This window comes from Botryllus schlosseri, chromosome 5 (genome assembly GCF_051294905.1).
Source record: "Botryllus schlosseri isolate E-star chromosome 5, Bs_hap1, whole genome shotgun sequence".
Lineage (NCBI taxonomy): Eukaryota > Metazoa > Chordata > Ascidiacea > Stolidobranchia > Styelidae > Botryllus > Botryllus schlosseri.
This window is the reverse complement of record NC_137240.1, coordinates 4,559,879-4,579,900: the sequence shown is the minus strand read 5'-3', so window position 1 is coordinate 4,579,900 and position 20,022 is coordinate 4,559,879. Positions and strand designations below refer to the sequence as shown.

General features: G+C 42.1%; 1 protein-coding gene across 2 annotated transcripts; it reads right to left on the bottom strand.

Annotated features, from left to right (window-relative positions):
* Positions 1–2,604: 2,604 nt before the first annotated feature.
* Positions 2,605–19,315, bottom strand: LOC145438684 (membralin-like). 2 transcript variants are annotated; one of them, XM_080316034.1, is made up of 12 exons: positions 19,059–19,315; positions 18,172–18,305; positions 17,995–18,111; positions 17,317–17,520; positions 16,356–16,494; positions 15,286–15,498; positions 14,636–14,764; positions 14,479–14,588; positions 9,151–9,208; positions 8,943–9,091; positions 8,409–8,576; positions 2,605–5,456 (listed from the first exon to the last, which is right to left on the bottom strand). In XM_080316034.1, the coding sequence occupies exons 1-12, from the start codon at positions 19,156–19,158 to the stop codon at positions 4,860–4,862; spliced, it is 2,118 nt and encodes a 705-aa protein (XP_080172160.1). In that variant the 5' UTR covers positions 19,159–19,315; the 3' UTR covers positions 2,605–4,859. The 2 variants fall into 2 exon arrangements, with proteins under 2 accessions (XP_080172160.1, XP_080172161.1); XM_080316035.1 differs by having other exon boundaries at positions 14,479–14,579.
* Between the last annotated feature and the right edge of the window lie 707 nt (positions 19,316–20,022).

Here is a 20,022-nt window from a genome sequence, read left to right as displayed (position 1 = left end):
ACGGCGGCACCTATATGTCTTCGTTGCTACATCGGATGTTACTGACGGCTGACAGACTCTAGATTACTATAGATAACTAACCTGTGGGTAGATTAGTAATCTATATAGACCAGGAATGGCCAACCTTTTCGGCTAAAGGGGCACATGCAATTGAAGAACGAGTGTGCGGTCCACTAGCCGCGCCAAGCGGATAAACTTTTTTAAGTTTATAAATAAACTAGGTCAATAATATTATTACTTGAGTATTGCGGGTCTATTGTATACCGCCCGCTAGGCTCAATTTGCAAGGACACGACTATTCGGCGTCTGGCCACATCGATATCGAAGGTCTCCGTTAATATGCGACAATAATGTTGTGCCTACATTTCACTGTCGACGATCTTTATGCGAGCGCAAACACGAAAAGATTTTCACGCGTAATTGCGAGTACAGTTAGACTCAATCGGGTAAATTGGGCGTTTTTTCATTGTCAGTAGGGGGTAGGCTACCAAGCAAGAAATCGTGTGACAGTTAAACACGCGAGGCGTGAAGAAAAATGTCGCTACTATTTTAGTTTATTGTAATGTACGACGATTTACTGAAAATGTGACTGGACCCTGGATCTGCCAATGCGTCGGAACTGATATTTTAGTCATCAATATCCCAAGTGTCGCCGCCAGAATTGTAATTTTTGGTTGGTATTGCAAGTTCACAATCTGAGCAATTCATTTTCGATAATATAATAGGAGATTACCTCGCGGGCCACGCAAAACCTCTCGCGGGCCACATTTGGCCCGCGGGTTGGCCACTCCTGATATAGATAGGCCAATTCGATAATTTCAGAGCCGGAGCCGGAGCTGGAGCCGGAGCAGTAGTAATAATGCGGCTCCGGAGCTGGAGCCGGAGCTAATGTATGATAGGAGAGAGCTCCGGAGCCGGAGCCGGAGCAGTTTAAATTTACGGCTGCTCCAAAGCCCTGGTTCTCAACTTCCCTTGTACAACGGGCCGCATTTTTACAAATAAAGACGCTGCGGGCCGCAGAATATTATTATCATGTATTTGTTGGCTACTATTAAATTTAGGCTACTATAGCCTATTTACCAGTCGTAAACGGGCATTTAGTACATTTTCATGCATTCTAGAGAGCATTAATGGACTGCGCTCGTAAGTTTACAGTGGCTGTTTTTTTGTGTAAGAACATGTATCTTCGAGCGGCGCAAGTAAATCCGCATATGGAGCCTGCATTGCATTCGTTTCCAAGTAGGTGTATGCACCCCAAACCCTTCCAACAGAGAACAGAACTCCCTGTTTCAATGCGTGAGTGAGCAAGTATGAAATAACGGTCACTCTTTCGTTACAGAGGCCATTATCATGACTTTCAGCTCTCAGTGATATGAGAAGAAGTCTGGTGTTCGGGGTCATTTCTGAGCAAACCAATCAACCCCTCTCCTTTCCTTCCATGGCTGATGGAGATGGAGTCCTGCACCAATAGTTACAGGAGTCGGCTTTGTAAATTTGTTGTTTTTCGCATTTCCTCTGCAACTATGTATACTCTGATAAAATGCACCCGGATAATTAGCTATGTCATGTCTGTGGAGTCGGTGGATTCGTCCAATGCTAGGCTAAAGTAGTCTATGCGGCAACGTGGTTCGGAAAATGCGATAAAAGATCGACTGGCATTGCTGTTACTCTTCTGGTCACGGTTGAATCAGACAACCGTAGCTTCGAAATTTATCAGGTCATATTGGCCTCGTTGCAAAGTTCTGGAAACAGCGAATATTCGAAACAGACAGTGCGATAAGGAAACTAAGTAGCTAAATTAATATGTAACTATTCTGTGCCAGTATAGTAATTGCTTCCGCAATGAAAGATGTCGCGGGCCGCATGCGGCCCGCGGGTTGAGAGCCCCTGCTATAGCGTGTAGCTATACAGTTACTCACGTATTATATTTGCAGTTTCACGTGTGCGTGAGCGGTACAAAGCCTACTTGCATGCATATCCAACTTCATATTCGCATTTGATTCAAGATAGATGGCTATTACGTCTTTCACAGAGCTCACAAAATGTAATGACTTTGAACCGTCACCGATACTTCGAAAATTCAATTTGACTTTCATTGTGACTTGACTCGAGTCACCTTCAAAAATCGATTGACATTGACTCAAGTCAAAATGGGTAATGACTTTATCGCAACACTGCTCTGGTCTGACCCGGCCGGGGATCGAAACACCGACCCACCTATCAAGGAGCCGGGCGCTTCACCAATACGCTATCTTGTCGGTGAAAACCGATCTCCAATCGAAGTTAAGAGAGCAGCATCAAGAACACGGACTTTGCGACGTCCTATACCGTGACTCCATGCAATTTTGAATATGTAAATAGCAATATGATGCCGATTGCTTTTGTAGCGATTATGGAATAGGATTTAGACGCAGACAGTGTAAGCGAGATAGGGTAATGGTGATCTGTCCGGCTTCATTTGAAACGTCGACATAATAGCCCTCGCAGGGTTAGGACCGGTCACAAGAACTATCACGCATCACTCCCGTGATACAGTGCGTGTTATATCTGCCCCTAGCTCAATACTATTCACAATGTTCAGAGCACCAACAACAAACAGCGATATAGAATTCAACGGGTGTATTTCGACAGGAAAGAACGCAAAATTTGCATTCGATGCCACCGTGTAACGCACCAATTGCGTGGCTTCCACCAGCAACCATTTGCCAATACATAGTTCACCCATGATCAAACCACGAACGGACTATCGAGAGAATATATATTGCATTTTGCACGTTTTATTACATCACATAAACAAATAAAAGCAAGTGTCATGACAATGAGCATTGATATTTTGGATCTCAGTCTGTATTAACTGTATTAAAGTGAATCGAATCGATAGTTCAATTGTGCAAGAAGATAATTCATGCAAGTTGCACTGATACTGCACAGAACCGGCTGCCGTAACGACATGGCAACGCTAAGAGTGACCTACTTTGAATATGCAATCTAACTTAACTACGATAAGGATACTGAAAAGCATTTAAACATCTTCTAGTGCCTAGCCTCACTCTTTAAGGGACAATTACGGCACATAATTGATTCGCGATATTGCACCAGTACTAATCAAGCGGCAATTTGTTATAAACAACAAAAAATGAGTAAAAACATCAAGGCACACTGCACAGTGCACAGCCACAACATGTACAACGCACACTCGCGCCATGTAGAGATACACGAAACACAAAAAGTGTTCGTGTCACATGGTGGCGCTCACAGACATGAACTCGCCACATATATTCTTATTATAGTAATTACGGCATCACGGTATCAATGGTGCTGACTGGTAGAAATATGATACACTAACGCTTTACGTCAGCAGTGAGTTGTAGGCGGAGGGGTCCTGCGGGCGACACAATTTCACCGCGAACATGATGGAAACAATTCCAAAAAAGTGATACCTATTTTTTAAAGGTAAGTGGTTTTGCTTAAAAAACTGTCGAGTGGATCCGTCGAAGTGGAAGTAGTCAAAAAATCTAACCAACTCGATTAAGTACTACAAATAGGATAAACCTGCTTGAGTAGACCGAAAAGGATGAAGTACTTCATTACTGACCAACCCTGGTGTTACTTTTACTTGTGAACATAGCCAGGGCACTCAGCCAGCAGCACCAGCAGACACAGTAGTAATACCCAAGAAACTAGGACGTGAATAAAATCCAGCAGTGACTTGTGACAAATACACTATATCGGTAAACATCGATCAGATAGCCCTGAACTGAGTCAAATTCCGGTTTAAAGCTCTTTCGCGACCCACCCCTAAATTTGGGATGCTGATTACAAAAAAGAGGTCAACACCTTCGCCCAGACCTACTCATGGATCATGTGGGAAGCTGGCGACTATTGGCGCAGTAATAGCAATTATGTTTAGGGGTGGGTAGTGGGTACAATGCTTGGAGTACTCAATTCTGAATCGAGTAGTTATCCCAATGACTTGAGCCCAGTACCGAGACAAGAATTAATCTATCAATGAGAATTATAGTTTCGATATTACTGTGGAATCCTTGAAACCTCGATTGGTCGTGTCGCGGCTTACGGAAAACGTAGTGCAAAGCTACGCACGTCACATTACATATCTGCGAAGTCGTGACCGAACCACAGCATTGTCTTAGGGCGGAGATCACGAAGTTAGCTGATCAGGGAGAATGCTGATGGTGTGATTCAAAACTGCTAATCGTGGCGCATATTAGGCGGATATCATGGAGTTAGCTGAGACCGAAGAATGCTAATTGTGTGATTAAAAATTGCTAATCCGGACGCATAAGGTTGGATGAGGTTACACGCGCTGATTATTATCCAACGTGGTACTGATAATCAGGTTGTGATGAAATGTCTGTTGCATCATAACGCGAAAAAGCGTTGTTGGCTGTCAATTGTCAGATTATTGAATGATAGAGCAGGCTGTTGATAAAAGTTACTGCGACCCTAATAGGTAGAATCATCATCGCGAAATGAAAGTCGCGGTCGCATAAGAGGTACATATTTGAACCTTCCACATCTTTCCAACTGCTATGGTATCGAAATTAGTGATACTAAAATACTTGACTCGAAGATTCATACCCGCTCAAGTATCGAATCACTCGGGCATTCGATATTGCTCAGCCCTAACTGTGTTACCATTCTGCTGAAACAAATACTCATTCAATTCATGTTTATATTGTTCATCCGTGAGATCGTTGTTGCTGCATCTTGGTGACAAGATTGTCTATGAGTGACCCCCACGTTGGGAATCAGTGAGATAGGAGGTAGGACTTGATTGCGAGCAGTTAATGCAACCGATTATTATCATTACGTCGACACGTACACAACAGATTGAAGGGTCATACAAATTCTCCTACTTTTTCAACGTTATAACCGCCAAATTTAGTGCTAAAACGACCTTGATTCGCTATAACCGCCGACAATAAAAACACTAATATCATCGAAGAAACAGCCAGCACTAGCATCATGACAAGATTACAGTATTTGCAAACACCTTCCGAGCCTTGTACCGCCGACTCTTGGGTGAATTCGTCCCACAGCTCGATTTCGGAGATGGTCTTCACCAAATCGCCATCATCTTGCGACTCAAAAGAAACAGTATCATCAAATTGAAGAAATTTCTCAGACTCGAACGTTTTGTAGGATTGATTTATCTGCGGACCCTCACTCGAGCTTAAAATTGAATTTGCGAGTTCAGTACCGTCTGAAGTCTGTTGATTTTCCGTTTGAGGCGCGTCGTGCTGATTGGCTTCGGAGCCGTCGCCTTGTTCCCGGGCGGGGTCCGACGGCGGGTCGGGCGACGGGGGCGTGTCGTTTGGAGAATTCTCGGGTGGCGGGTTTCCGGCGTTGTTGTTACGTAGGAACACCTGGCTGATCCGTATCTGTCGTTGGATGGCCGGGATTTCGTAATGGTGAATGAAATAGAACATGGAATGCTGGAATGAGAGAAAACACGATAGGCTCGTCACGAGTTCCGTACCGATATGGAGTCGATGCCAGATATGTACTTTTCAAGTAGTACTCGAATCTGAATTGATTATTATATATACTTATTGGAGTCCCGTGATGAAAGATGATTTCTCTGAGTACTAATATTATACACCCCTTGCGACTAAGGGAGGAGATAATAAAGTATGCTAATCATGCGACTAAAAACTGCTAATCGCGACGCATTTTAGGCGTAGGAAAACGTTACGCGCGGTGATTAGTCAAGGCGACCCGAGTTTTCAATCAAGTAGCGTTATCTGCAAAAACGCGTTATTGGCTGTCCGTACTCAGTTGTCGATTTGTTGAATTGAACAGCAGCCTGTTGATAACGATGCTGCTGCTGTCATAGGTGAAATTATCATCACGAAATGAAAGTTTGGTCCGATTAGTACGGTTCAGCAAGGAACGGATTACAGAATATAGATATCGCTCTGCAATGGTACGGGTACGTAATTCGTTCATTGTTTAGTGAAGCCATTACCTAGGAGACAATCGGCATGGTCATTATCGGAAATAGAAATATTTACGCGTTGTAATAGTACGCAGTCCACGCAGTTTTTATGGATAACTAGCAATCTCCAGTTTGGTAAATCCTGAGATTAAAACTAACTTTATGCGCTGCGATCAACCGGCTTCCTTAATCCTGGGTTGATAAATCCTGAGGAACGCGATAATCGACTTCCTTGCTAATCCAACTTTATCATCTCCACCCTAAGAGTTCATTTATCTACGAGAATTACAGGTTGAAAACTGGTCGTATCGAAGCCAGACTTGTACAAACCACCGGCTTTTCAAAAAGAGCAACTACAACTAGAACTACTCAATATTTAAAACTAGCAACTAGAACTAGAACTGATGAATTTTAAAAATATGCAGCTAGAACTAGAACTACTCCGCAGAAGACGGTGCAAACTTTCGACTTGGCCCGCCAACATATTTCCTGCTTCTCATTCCCAGAAAAATAATTGCCCACGTCTGGCATAGGGTAGGGTTACCATATTTTGGAATCGGGAAAGGAGGACAGTTTTTCAAAATTCTCGAACTTAGAATCCCGGGGGTAAATCTTGAAAAAATGGTAAATTTTTGCCACTTCGCAGTCGGTTGACTAAAAAAAAAGGTCAACTTTCTGGCTCAGGTCCCGAGCTACAACTTCTTAATTTTCAAAGTATGGAACGAGAACTACTCACCTTTCAACATCCGCAACAAGAACTAGAACCACTCGCTTTTCAAAATCCGCAACTAAAACTACTCAATTTTCAAAATCTGCAACTAGAACTAGAACTACTCGATAAACCGTGAGTTGACCATCAACTAACTAAATGAGTAGTTTGTACAAGCCTGATCGCAGCATACGTAACACGCAGCGCACACATGTCACTGGAAATGACATATCCGTGAAGTCATGATGAAATCACAGCATTGCAACAGAGTGCAATGAAACAGGTGCCGCAGACTTGTACAAACTAAACATTTAGTTAGTTGACGGTCAACTAACTAACAGTTTTTTGAGTAGTTCTAGTTCTAGTTGTAGTTGCGGATTTTGAAAATTGCGTAGTTCTAGTTCTAGTTGTAGTTGCGGATTTAGAAAATTGCGTAGTTCTAGTTCTAGTCGTAGTTGCAGATTTTGAAAATTCAGTAGTTCTAGATCTAGTTTTAGTTGCGCATTTCAAAAAAATATTAGTTGCCGAACAACTAGAAACACTCGTGTGTCCTGCGTGATGAGAACTTTCCTCGCGTGACAGGTAAGGTTACTGATATGATCATGACAAAGGATCATATGTAATTGTTGGATCATAGTTAATACATTGATTATGCCGAGTTCACTGATAACTCGGCAAATTTACAACAACCAACAGTCCCCAGCGACACGCGATCTCCCGCTGATGTTGTTTACTAATTGGAATGTGAACTAGTGATCTCCTGCTGTGCGCTGGCGAGTATTATCTCGGAACTGAGCTGTCGCGTCTGTAAAGCTTAGGAGATTTGATTCGTGATGATGATGCCGACCACGCCTGCCCATGGGCACAAAGAGAAGACGATCTGGATTCGCCCAAGGTATCTTTACAAAGGAAATTGCAGAAATTGCCTGGGTCGTCTCCTACTGGCTCTCCAACGCACAAGAAACCGAGACTCTCACTCTTCAACTTTCTACCTCAAAGTCAGTGTGGTCCGCTTGAAGTTAAATCAGGCCCGTCTGAGGTGAAAAAGTATGCCAGGGAACAGGGACTACTCCTGGGTCAGAATGCGCTAAACTGTTGGCGGAATATGACCGACTTGCCAGAATTACGAAACTTGGCGAAAGATTTTCTTGGGATGACTGCGACATCTGCGCCCAGTGAAAGGGCTTTCTCGCATGCTGGGATTTTGTATACCCCAAAGAGGGCAAAACTCAACGAAAAACATTTTCGCGACTCATGTTGATTCGCTGCAATCAGCAACAGCTGCAGAAAATGGTTTAGTTTATCCTGTACTGATTACAGAATAGTTCTGTCTGTCTGATTTTTCAGTAATTACGCTGTACCGACGCTCATGTGGAAGGCTGGAACGCCAAATTCGAATAAAGTCAAAATGAATGAGTTGATTGAGAATTAAATTTAGTTAGTTGTGTTTTAGTTAGTTAGTTGCCGATATTTAAATTTCGTTAGTTCTAGTTCTAGTTATAGTTGCGAGTCTTAAAAATTGAGTAGTTTTAGTTCTAGTTCTAGTTCTAGTTGTGCTTTTTGAAAATTCAGTAGTTTGTACAAGTCTGAGGTGCCGGTATGGTCGGAAAAAATACCAAATAGTCTTCAATACGACATAGAACCGGCATTACTTTCTTTGCGGTCGAATACAAAGGTACATCTTTGAAATTCCCACGTCATTCATGCTGCCGCGATGCTCGATTCAAACACGGTGCCCACCTGTATGAACAGCCACGAAGTGAAGAGCGCCAACTCGCTGAACTGTCCGTTGTAACGGTAATGGTAGGCGTAAAAAGCGAAATGATAAATAAAAAAGAACCGCACCCAATGGCGGCGGCTTATGACGGTGTGCATGCAGATCGCGTCGAATTGATCCGCGATCCATATCTAAAAAGAATTGTCATCGTAATGTCACTCGCTTAACCTAACCTCATACGCGCGATTGAATACAATATCAATAAAGAGGTATTTTATCATGTATGCACTAATATTGTTGTCAGGTTGTCGCCATAGTGACACAATAACATATAAGACTAAACTACACACAACACTATACCATATATACTACTTGCATCATAAATCAGTATAAATGTCATCCGGTCCATGACAGATACAGACATTTTGAAAAAACCAAATGCCACCAGTTAAATGAATATTTCATATGACGCTAGTTACAAGCGCACTCAACGCCCAAGACTTCAGAAGTCACTGCTTTCGAGATACGCATGAACATAGATGCTAAGAATTACTCACCGATACTATCACATAGAAAGCCAACGTAGAATCGTGAAAAAATTCAGTCATGATCTCCTCTGTACCGACCAGCGCTAGGATGATAGTGAGCATGGGCGCAGCCGGAAACACCACGGTCACATCTGTGTCCAGCAGATCAACGAGTTCCACTGAATGTAAAATTCAGCAGCGTTAAGGAAGATCTTCACAGCAACGGACAGATACTCACCCATAAATACGAATATTTGGTGGTAGGAATATCTCAGCAGCATGGTGACGATTAACGTCTGAAATAGTTCAAGACAACAGTAATAATCGTACAATTAAGTGTTAAACATAGCATTTTAGAGAAGTAAAACAGACTTGAAAGCAGGGCTTTGGAGCAGCCGTAAATTTGCATTTCTCCAGCTCCGGAGCTTTCTTTTATCATACATTAGCTCCGGCTCTGAAAACTATCGAAGGTGTCTGTCTATATCACGGGTGGGGAACCAGCATCCTGCGGGCCATATGTGGCCCGTGAGAAGGTTTTGAGTAGCCCGCGAGCTAAATTCCCATTATATTATCGAAATTCTGTTATATTATCGAAATTTAATTGCTCAGATCGTGAACTTGCAAGGCCAACCAAAAATATGATGAGTCTGGCCGCGACACTTGGGATGTTGATGACTAAAATATCAGTTTCGACGCATTGGCGGATCCAGGGTCAAGTCACATTTTTAGTAAATCGTCGTACATTACAATACACTAAAATAGTAGTAAAATTTTTCTTCACGCTTCGCGTGTTTAATTGTCACACGATTTCTTTCTTTGTAGCCTACCCCCATCTGAAAATGAAAAAACGCCCGATTTAGCCGATTGAGTCCAACTATATTCGTAATTACGAGAGAAAGTATTTTCGCGTTTGCGCTCCTCGGCGATGAACTGTAAGCTCAAAATGATTGTCGTATATTAGCGGAAATCTTCGATATCGATATGTCCAGATGCCGAATAGTTCTGTCCTTGCAAACTGAGCCCAGCGGGCGGTATACAGTCGACCCGGAATATACCAAAGTAATAATAATATTACCTTCGAAAATTTTACGTGCCTGGCGCAGCTAGTGGGCAGCGCACTCGTTCGTCAATTTCATGTGGCCCTTTAACCGAAAAGGTTGGCCACCCCTGGTCTATATAGATTACTAATTCATTCGTGAGTTAGTTATCTATAGTAATCTAGAGTCTACAGCCGTCAGTAACATTGGATGCAGCAACGAAGACATAGGTGCCGCCGTACCGGCTTGTGACGACACAATGAATACTTGTCAATTGTCGATAACATCATAGTTGCACTAGAACGCACTTTATTCCGTGCCATTGCTGTGTACAACATTAAAATTCTGATGCGGCGTTTTAACACTGGCACCATAGGCGCCGACTTTTGTTTTTTTACGAGGTGGCGAAGTCTTGTGACGTCATATTTGTTACATCTCGATGACATCATCGTCGCACGAAAACGCACTTTACCACATGCCGCTGGCGTACGTGCAGAGTTAAACCATTCGCGTGACGTTTTAATATCTGCCATGAAGTCGATTATTAAATTGAATCTTGAAACGGTGCAATCATGCGAAAGCGTAACTGCGGCCTGCGCTACCGACGGAATGCATCGAACAAAAATCAGAATTCACGTCACTGATAATCTGCATCAATGTTATTCACGCGCAATTCGCCGTGTTGAGTAACGATATACAATGCGCATTGGCCTTGCAAGTAACACACGACAACTCTCGAATATTTCAAGCAGACAATAATGATGATTACAAGTGCGAAATCGCGCTGCCAATCAGTAATTGTCTATTGCGGTTTCTTGCTTCGCGTTAACCAACTCGCATCGCGGCAATTGTTTGCAGATTAAAACAGCGATTTGGGCGACATTGGTGCATTTCCCGATTTACATTCGCGAAGCATTTCGGGAGTACATTGGTCAATTCGCAAATTCAATTTGCATGTCGACGGCCGCCAACACATACTAATTAAATTACGTGTTGATAGCCGCACAAATTTGCTTCTACGGCCGCAGGTTCGCCACCTCTGGGCTAAAATTAATTCCACTTCTGGGCGCATGCCGCGATCTTATCAATAGAAATCCGCTGTCTACCTAATGCCTAATAGTTTAATATTCGATATTGCTGTTCTCGATAAGAGCACACCCAGCAATCAAGTTTATCGTTGATCAAACGAATCAAATAAAATCAGAATTTTGTGCCACCCAGAATCTTGTGATGCATCAATATTTGACAATGGCATGGCATGGCCTACTGCACGTTAATAATGAAAGAAACACTGAAAAATGACTTTGTGCGACAATTTCGGAATCCGAATGTATCCAGTAGCTAACAAGTAATATGGATGATGGGATGATGGCAAATGAGAAAGCGTGTATTCTAATCAGAATCGCCACGAATGGGTTTTGAGTCTGACACCGTATTGAGTAGCTTTCGTCGCGACAATTGTTTTCTCATTATATCGGTGTTTAGGCTGTATTGCTGCATTTCGCGATTAATGTCACTGGCACAGCCTTGTTAGAGAAACGAATCTGCGCAGAAATGAATTCCAATTTGCAGGCACACACCACACGCCCTCCAATTTCGCGCTACGATTACCAAAACTATTAACGAAGCTAGCTAGCTCGTGAATTGTTTTGTAATCGAATATTGGCGCACATAATTTAGATTTCAGAAAAGGAGAACGTCTATTTGGGCTTCTGGTCGGGAGAGGAGATCTATGATGATGCTTCTCAGTAGCGTACACGCTAGGCGCGTAGCCAGTCGAAAAATTAGGGGGACTTGGATTTTTTTCAAATTTACCAATATAACATCAATTCAATTCGGATTAAGTACATGTGTAAATGGCGATCATATAAACTCTTCGTATTGACGATTTTAGGCGTATGATAAGCTTGCCAAAGAGTCCGGGGGTGCTCTCAATTAGCGAGTCCCTGATATCTGGTGAATAATTGAATACGCGCGCGTATTACGCAAGTCTCGGCGACAGTTTTCGGAAATCTGAACTTGATGGCACCGATTTCAAACCTTTGTCGTCTTTCAGAACTCGAGCCATGATACACATCTTCTGATCGTTACGTTCAAGCATTAGCGGGAATCAATTACGCACGTTAAAGTATGTTTGCAGCGATTCGATGTTACTCAGTTTCGCGATGTCGCCTTTTAATCAATATGACATAAAACAATCACTAATTAGCGTAAACTCGACCGCATTGTCTCCAAACCAGCGAGAGATAGGAGCCGAAGCATGTTATGCCTGAGACACGATAGTTAGGCGGCTTAGGCCAGCAATGATAGCTTTCGCACCAGGCCTATTGCAGATACTATTGTGTCGACCTGCGATGATATCGTGCACACCAGGCCGAAGCCGCCAATGCAGATGCGATTGCGCAGGCAAGCGATGATATAGTGTGAACTGGGCCTATTGCAGATGCGATTGTTCAAGCCTGCGGAACCAGGCTAGCTCGATACGCGATAAATCAGGCTATCGACGATTGCCAAGCGCACAGGAATGAATGACCTACTTTCGCGACCATCTCAGCGGGAGATCAGCACAGACTTTCCTCCCTAATTGACAACACGTTTCTCGCAAATCAGCCGCGCGGAACACTGATAACACAATTATTGAGTTGCAACTGAGTATTAGAATTAGAATGATCATTTCAAAATGACGAGGTTTTGCGTTTCAAATAGGAAAGTTCGACCCCCGAAACCCCCGTGGCTACGAGCATATCGAAATCGAAGACGTCGCTAACGAGGTCGCATCGATTCGCCTGATTACTAATTACTGATCACAAAACACTTAGACGTTTGAGCATTTTATACGAGGTGGCCGCCATCTCGTAAATATGGTCACGAGGTGGCTGCGCCACCTCGTAACCACGTAAGTCGGCGCCTATGACTGGCACTGTACTCTTTAACATTAAGCCATACATCTCAATTCAATTTTTAAATGTGTGATTATTATTCAACTGTAACTGTAGTAAAAGTGATATGGGCGGATATAACAACGTGATCAATAGAAATTCGATTTGTACCAAATGGCCAATTGTTCGACGTTCGATATTGGTGCACTCGTTACCAGTCAATCCGGTGTCGATCAACTTTATCTAAATATAATATTTTCAGGTTGAAACAAATCGAATAATCGAATTAAAGACTGTGCCATACACATTGCGCCATGCCCATAACGAATTAAACTATGCAGTATGCACATTTACAAGTCACAGTGCGCGAAAATCCGAGAATACTAGAGTATCAAGCAGACATCAAGAATGAATTAACGAAACAGATGATTACAAATTGGTAATCGCGTATCAAATCAGTAATTTGTCTCCAACATAAAATACCATGTGGTTTTGGGCTACTCTTCTGCCATCCCCTATTTACGCTCGAAAATCCTTACTGGAGTGAATGACGATGATGCGCAGTAATGAATTCCAATTAGCATGCATAATTGCATACTCAATAACACTGTCCAATTTCGCGGACCGATGAAAGAACTATCACGAAAGAGCGAGTATTTGCTCATCCGATTCATGGCTAGGATAAGATGGAATTTCTCGGCTCGTGCTCGTCATATCGACATGTGCAACGAAATCACGTTTTTATCCTCTCTCCCATTTCGCGTAAGACATGGTGATCATTATTTTCGAACCGTATACAATTGGCCAACAAGGTTGTGCTGATGATGAAATTGCAGGTACAGTATGCGGGTATGCGGGCAGGCATATTTCGCATACCGAGGTTCGACACTCATGTATGAAAATTGAACATTGAACATATGACTGCTCTGCTGTTAAATCCCCAAGAACATGGTTAGTCGGAAAAGGTAGCGCCAAAGAGGAAAAGATTCTTAATTTCGTGAAGGCATGCTATTGAAATATGTGAATTCAGCAGATATGGTTGTTGCATGTATAATAGCATCTTATGAAATACGTCGGAGCCGGAGCTACCCCTCAAATAACTGGCTCCATCTCCGGCTGAATTTTATGTAGAGCTCCGGTAAAAATGCACGGCTCTGGGTCTTCGGCTCCAAAGCCCTGCTTGAAAGGACATGTACCAGAAAAGCTACCAAATTACGACCATCTCAATCACTACAAATTAAATCTGAGTTCAGGCCTCGTTCTACCATAACAGTTTCTTGAAAGCCTAGTAGCCAGTTCGAAGTGGAGTATGGAGTAGCTGGTTACAACGAACTGCACACATGAAGCCAATCGCCATGTGGTCAATATGGGTGTTCAAAAATGACTTCTTTTCCTTCAAATTGTACTGGCTAGCCTACTTGAATTGTTGTCTGATTTCAAAGACTACTCCAAGTTGTTTCGACACCGTCCTATCTTTTCATTGTATCGCAGTTTTGTGGTGTTTTGAAAGGATGAAAATATTAATAAACCGATACCGATAGTAGTAGTAGTTGGTTGCTGACCACCTCTGCTAATCAATGACTCGTCCGTTAACTTGGCATTTCAGAGGCAATGACCATCACGGATGACATGTCAGAAACCAATACTTACAAACAGCAGCATCACTACGAAAGCCAGCATGTACGATGAGTGCCCCACCCACAGCGTAATGAACTTGAAATGCTCCCCGGTCACAAGATTGCGTAGAAACCCTGCAGAAGCTGTTTGGCGGAGATCATTTAACACTGAATGCTACACGCACACGTACCCGCCCCTTCTCGGTTCGTTTTCTCGGCTAGTCTCTTGATACTGCCCATGACCAGATCGTCGTAACCGAAGAACGTCTTGAGCATCCAGTGCTTAAGGCCTGTTCCGAAACACGCGTCACGTTCTGGATCTGAGGAAGAATACATCGATTAATGTATCACCATAAGGGTTGTCAGCACAGGTGGTCAGTACTCAGTAGGGCTGTTCAAAAATACACTTTTTCTCAAATTTTACCGGCTACTTGAACAAATAGTTATGATGCCTAAATGCCTAATGCTTCAAAGTGGTGATCCGATTCCATTTGAGCCGCATTTTAGGTATCAGGTTTGAATCAGCTGTGATTCGATTTTGCCAAACCATATCATAAAATCGCGTGTCGCACCGCAGTAGGACAGTCTATATCACAGAGTAATATCAGGAAGGAATTTAGAAGTAGAAATACCCAGTTATCCACAGAGACCTTAAAAACCCGATCAATATTTTAAAGAGCAAAGCCAATTTAGCGTGAAATGAGCACATGATATGACAACGAATTGGTCATCAACCATAGAGTTCTAAATCCAGACCACAATTACACGGGTTCACATTGAAGAAAGCACACTCGATAGCTTAAGATCACAAAAAACACACAAACTGCAACTACTCACTCACCCAATGTCACAACCATGACAGGAATTCCCAGTTTATACCGAGTGGCAGACGACAACCGTAGGTACCCAAACTCTGTACTGTATTCGATGGCGTAGTACTCGCGTACCGGCTGAGGGCCGGTCTGCAATCCCGACATGTCGTACATTTGCATCTGGCGGATCTCAGCCAGATTATCGGAAATTGATGGGTCCAGCAGCACCCAATTCGGAATGTCTGAATCAAGTTCGCAAGCGTATTCATCTTGGTGGTCACAGTTCATTGCATTGATCGTGCCGATAGGTTGAAACTCATAATTACTATCCCTAGCCATGAAGTACATTTCGTTGTTCAAAAACATGGCACTTTTACACATAATTTCATTAGGCCCATATCCTCCATTGAACCCATAAAAAAAGAGAGATTGATTACTTCATCAACCGGAACATGAACAAGAAAGAAATTGAGTATCAGTACAGTACCGGTATGTAAAAAATACCTAAAAACAATGTAAGAATAGGACGCTATATATTTTTGTCCTCGATGCTTTTGCGACATAGGCGTACACACGATTCACGATATACATATACACGATCTGTGCATAAGCATACCATGAGTCCATGATGTGAATATGTCGCTGGATGAGGAATGAGGAGATATAGCCTTGTGAGGCTTTGTAAGTCTTGCACCGCCTCTCCATGCTATCGGAAATGCTGAGCGCAAAGCAGGGTCACAGGCACCAGTTTTACTGAGAATTGAGCAGGTCATTGGTCTGACCCTGCCGGGGATTGATTTGAAACCACGACCTACCGGTCATGAAGACGGACACTCCCACCATTACGCTATCTTGTTGGTGTACAAGTACATACACAATAACAGTGTGTATCTAGATGTATACGATATGATGAAATAGCTAGGAATAAACATTGTCACATTAGGCTACATATCCTGATGGGTTCCTTCCTTCAGAAAACATTTACGGAATAATAACCAACCAACAATCAGGGTGTGTATAGTTCATTCTAACACATTGATATTTTGCCGAAATAGAATCATAATCCATTTGAATTCACAAACTACGGAAGCTGACATACCTTTGACCTCCACAGGGCCCAGAATATCCACTTCGGCAGCTACATCGCCAAACTTCTTCGCCAATGTATCGCGAAGATTGTAGCTTTCAAGTTTAGAATAATTAATCGCCGCGCATTGATCTTGAACCTTGACGCCAAACTGTAAAGCGAAACCTCGAACTTATCGACAAATCTGCGGTTTGTCTTACAACATCAAAGAAATCCGAATGGGGAGTAACATCGTGCATGACCTTTTCAAAACAGAAATCTGGTTTCTGATTACATGCAACAAAGGAATTGTTTTTGTTGCTGAATATTAGAATTCGTGGTATGCTATGCGAGGAATTACAACAAAACTGAAAATTAATCAATTCCGCAATAGACCTCACAAAAAGTGCGGTGATTGCGACAGGAAACAATGAACGGCTCAGTTAAACAAAAGATTTCACATAATGTACCACGGTAGCAAATAAAACAGTGGTCTTTAACTGTTACAGGAAAATTTACGGCAAACTACAAACCTTCGCTGAGTCATAAAACAAAAATTCACCACAATATACATCTAATACGTTATCGTACTTACAGATTACTGGTGCACAGATTAACGGAGCATAAATAGCGTATTAAAATAAGAAGACCATTAAAATATGATTTACACAGTTATACAGTAATGCATAGGCCTAATGAATAGTTCTTGCAAAGCAGCATGTCTTCTGCTGTTCTCTTTCAGATACCAGTTTAGAAATGTGAGGCTTCACCTTGCTAAGTGGCATCGTATTATGACGTCGAAACGCAACAATGTGATACTAATTCCATGATTACAAATGAGCTCATAAATATTGCAGATATGATTGGAATTTCAGAAGGACGGGGTATTGATAGCAAACCCCCACCTTGAGACTGGCTCAGGTAACTTCAGGGAACACTGGTCAAAAACCACTGAACTAGACATTGGCCAACTTCTACAACATCACACACTTACAATATGCTCGCGTGCAGATTTCAGATATGTATTCGGCGACGTTGGCGGTCTCCTTTTGAATTTCGGAAGGCCGTCTTTTCCCAATGTAACAGAGTACTTGAAGATGGCTTGATAAGGGTCCATATGAAAGGATGTGGCCCAGCTCTCAGGGTGAGCTTTAGCAAAATAAAGTTGATATGGCGGAAGGGAGGCATTTGTTTGAACCTGCAAAAAACGTCATTTCTAAGAGGTCAATCAGATACCGTTAGGCTACCACCAGTACACATGTTGAATACATTGCATCAGACTTGAGATTAGAATTAGAATTATAGTTCAGGCAGTTTTTCCAAATTAGAGTAGAATTAGAATAATAGATTCATAGAACACAGTTAGTTCCAAATTAACTGAGTAGAATCTACAATAAAACCAGAAATAACATTAGAATTTAAATTAAAGCATAGGCTAGAAACATTTCACGAATTAGATTAGAATTAGATTATCGGTATTTTACCCTAATTAGACAACCAGAGTAAGTTGAATGATATTCACGGTCTGGGAACATTCCAGCAGATTCGGCACGGAAACATTGGAATTATAATAGTAATAAAACTAAAAGGCAACTAGAAATGATTAATACATAGAGTCTAATTGGCGGATTGTTGATTATTACACACTGGATCAGAAATGCACTTAACAAACCTGAACTTTCAATACTCCATTCTTGGGCCATATATCTTCCACATGGGCCAAGCAGTCGCCAGCGTTTTTCACAAAGGTTACGTGGATGTACACCATGAGAAGTAACATACAAATAGCCTGCAAATAATCCATGTTATTGCATCGATGTTGTTGATTCGATTGAACCATCGGTTTTACCTTTAAAAGGGCGAAGAATTCGATGAATCTACGTACTTTCGGTTTAAAATAGTTGGCGTATCGCATGGATATTGTGATGAAGATGTAATGCATGAAAAAGCCTTCGCGAGTTCTCAGCACGTTTCGATTTGCACCTAAGTATAGAGAGATTATAAGAAACAAAATACAGCCTAATAGCCTACTTTTATATCTATTTACATCAGCTCACATTTTTGCTAACTGGCGTTCTTAAATCAATTACCGCAACATGACTTCTAACAGACCTTGCTATTCAAAACAATGAACACATCATAATAGTTGTTATGAAAAGCCAGAACTCTGTGATAATTTAGTTCTGCGTATATGTCACCTTATTAATGGTTGAGAGTCGAGGTACGAGTGCCTGTATGGAATCGGTGTCCTGTGCTCACACTATATTTTATTTTTTAAATATTTTTTATTAAATTACTTTAACTTGGAAAATCATCGCTGCTCACCTGATATATCAGGCAAAAAGGCCAGCGATTCCAATCAGGTACGAGTGTATGCGACCGAAAAATGTACCCTATCTTTAGGGGTCAGGCCGTTTAATAGCCTACATAGAGCGGAATTGGCAGCAACATCACACGCAACTTCTCGATTAATTACTCAATTATCCTCTGCAAGAACGGCCTATCAGGCTATACTTTTGAACTAAAATTCGTTGAAGAAATGTATAGCGATATATTGTTGCAGTGGATTGAATGTAGCTTATGTTCATCTATTCAAATTTGGAGAAACATTTTTCAAATTGATTTAGAATCAATTCTTTGTAAAATTTTCATATTGTTTCGGCCATGTTTATATTTGAAGAAGTGCATATGATAAACACATACTCAACTACACATATAGTAAATACATTACCATACCTCTTCTCGCTCGCTGCAAATTTGGGCGAATGCGACGTTGGGATTGGGGGTTAGACTGATTTGGCGTGTGAGCCGGAGTCGGTTGAGGTGTATTGTCCATTTTGCGTCGAACAGGTACTCCCAGAACAAATATTAAGCTTAGAGTAATCTAGATACAGTCAGCATGTTCTGCGAAGGATCCCAGCTAGACCAATCTTCCAGCTATGACGCATAAGGTCGATAAGGGTATCGAATAAACGAAATGCACGATACGAGCATATCATCATAGTGTCCTATATGGTGTCGACACAATCAAATCTCACGCCTCAGTGAAATTGTATCACGTCACAATTTCCATTTGGCTACAGGCAATTTGACGGTCATTTTTGACCGGCTTGCCGAGCATTAAATTTGGTAAAACTGGTATCAGTCGAAAGCTGACTCTGCACTGATTACGAAAATATAAATTTTATTCCGCTCGCGGCCCTGGAACCCCCACAATCAGCCTCGAATTTTTCATTGTTCTGGAGATTGGCATTGAGACGCAACAATGCTGTCTGGCGAACCGAGAGATTGGCATTGGGACTCTCTCGTTTCGCCAGACAGCATTGTTGCGTCTCAATGCCAATCTCCATAACAAGGACAAATTCGAGGCTGATTGTGGGGGTTCCAGGGCCGCGAGCGGAATGAAATTTATATTTTCGTCATCAGTGCAGAGTCAGCTTTCGATTGATTTCCGTTTTTACCAAATTTAATGCTCGGCAAGCTGGTCAAAAATGACCGTCAAATTGCCTGTAGCCAAATGGAAATTGTGACGTGATACAATTTCACTGAGCCGTGAGATTTGCTTGTGTCGACACCATATAGGACTATAGATAACTAACCTACGTAGGTTAGTTATCTATAATAGGACACTATGATTAGGGTTAGTTCGGATATCAATAATTTTCACTATCCGGATAACGGATATATCCGGATATTTTGG

Coding starts and splice junctions, on each gene's coding strand:
- LOC145438684 (XM_080316034.1), bottom strand. CDS start 19,158: ATGGACAATACACCTCAACCGACTCCGGCTCACACGCCAAATCAGTCT. Junction 9,209..14,478: donor TCGTAGTGATGCTGCTGTTT/GTAAGTATTGGT, acceptor GAACTATTTCAG/ACGTTAATCGTCACCATGCT. Junction 5,457..8,408: donor CTTCGTGGCTGTTCATACAG/GTGGGCACCGTG, acceptor CTCTCATTCCAG/CATTCCATGTTCTATTTCAT.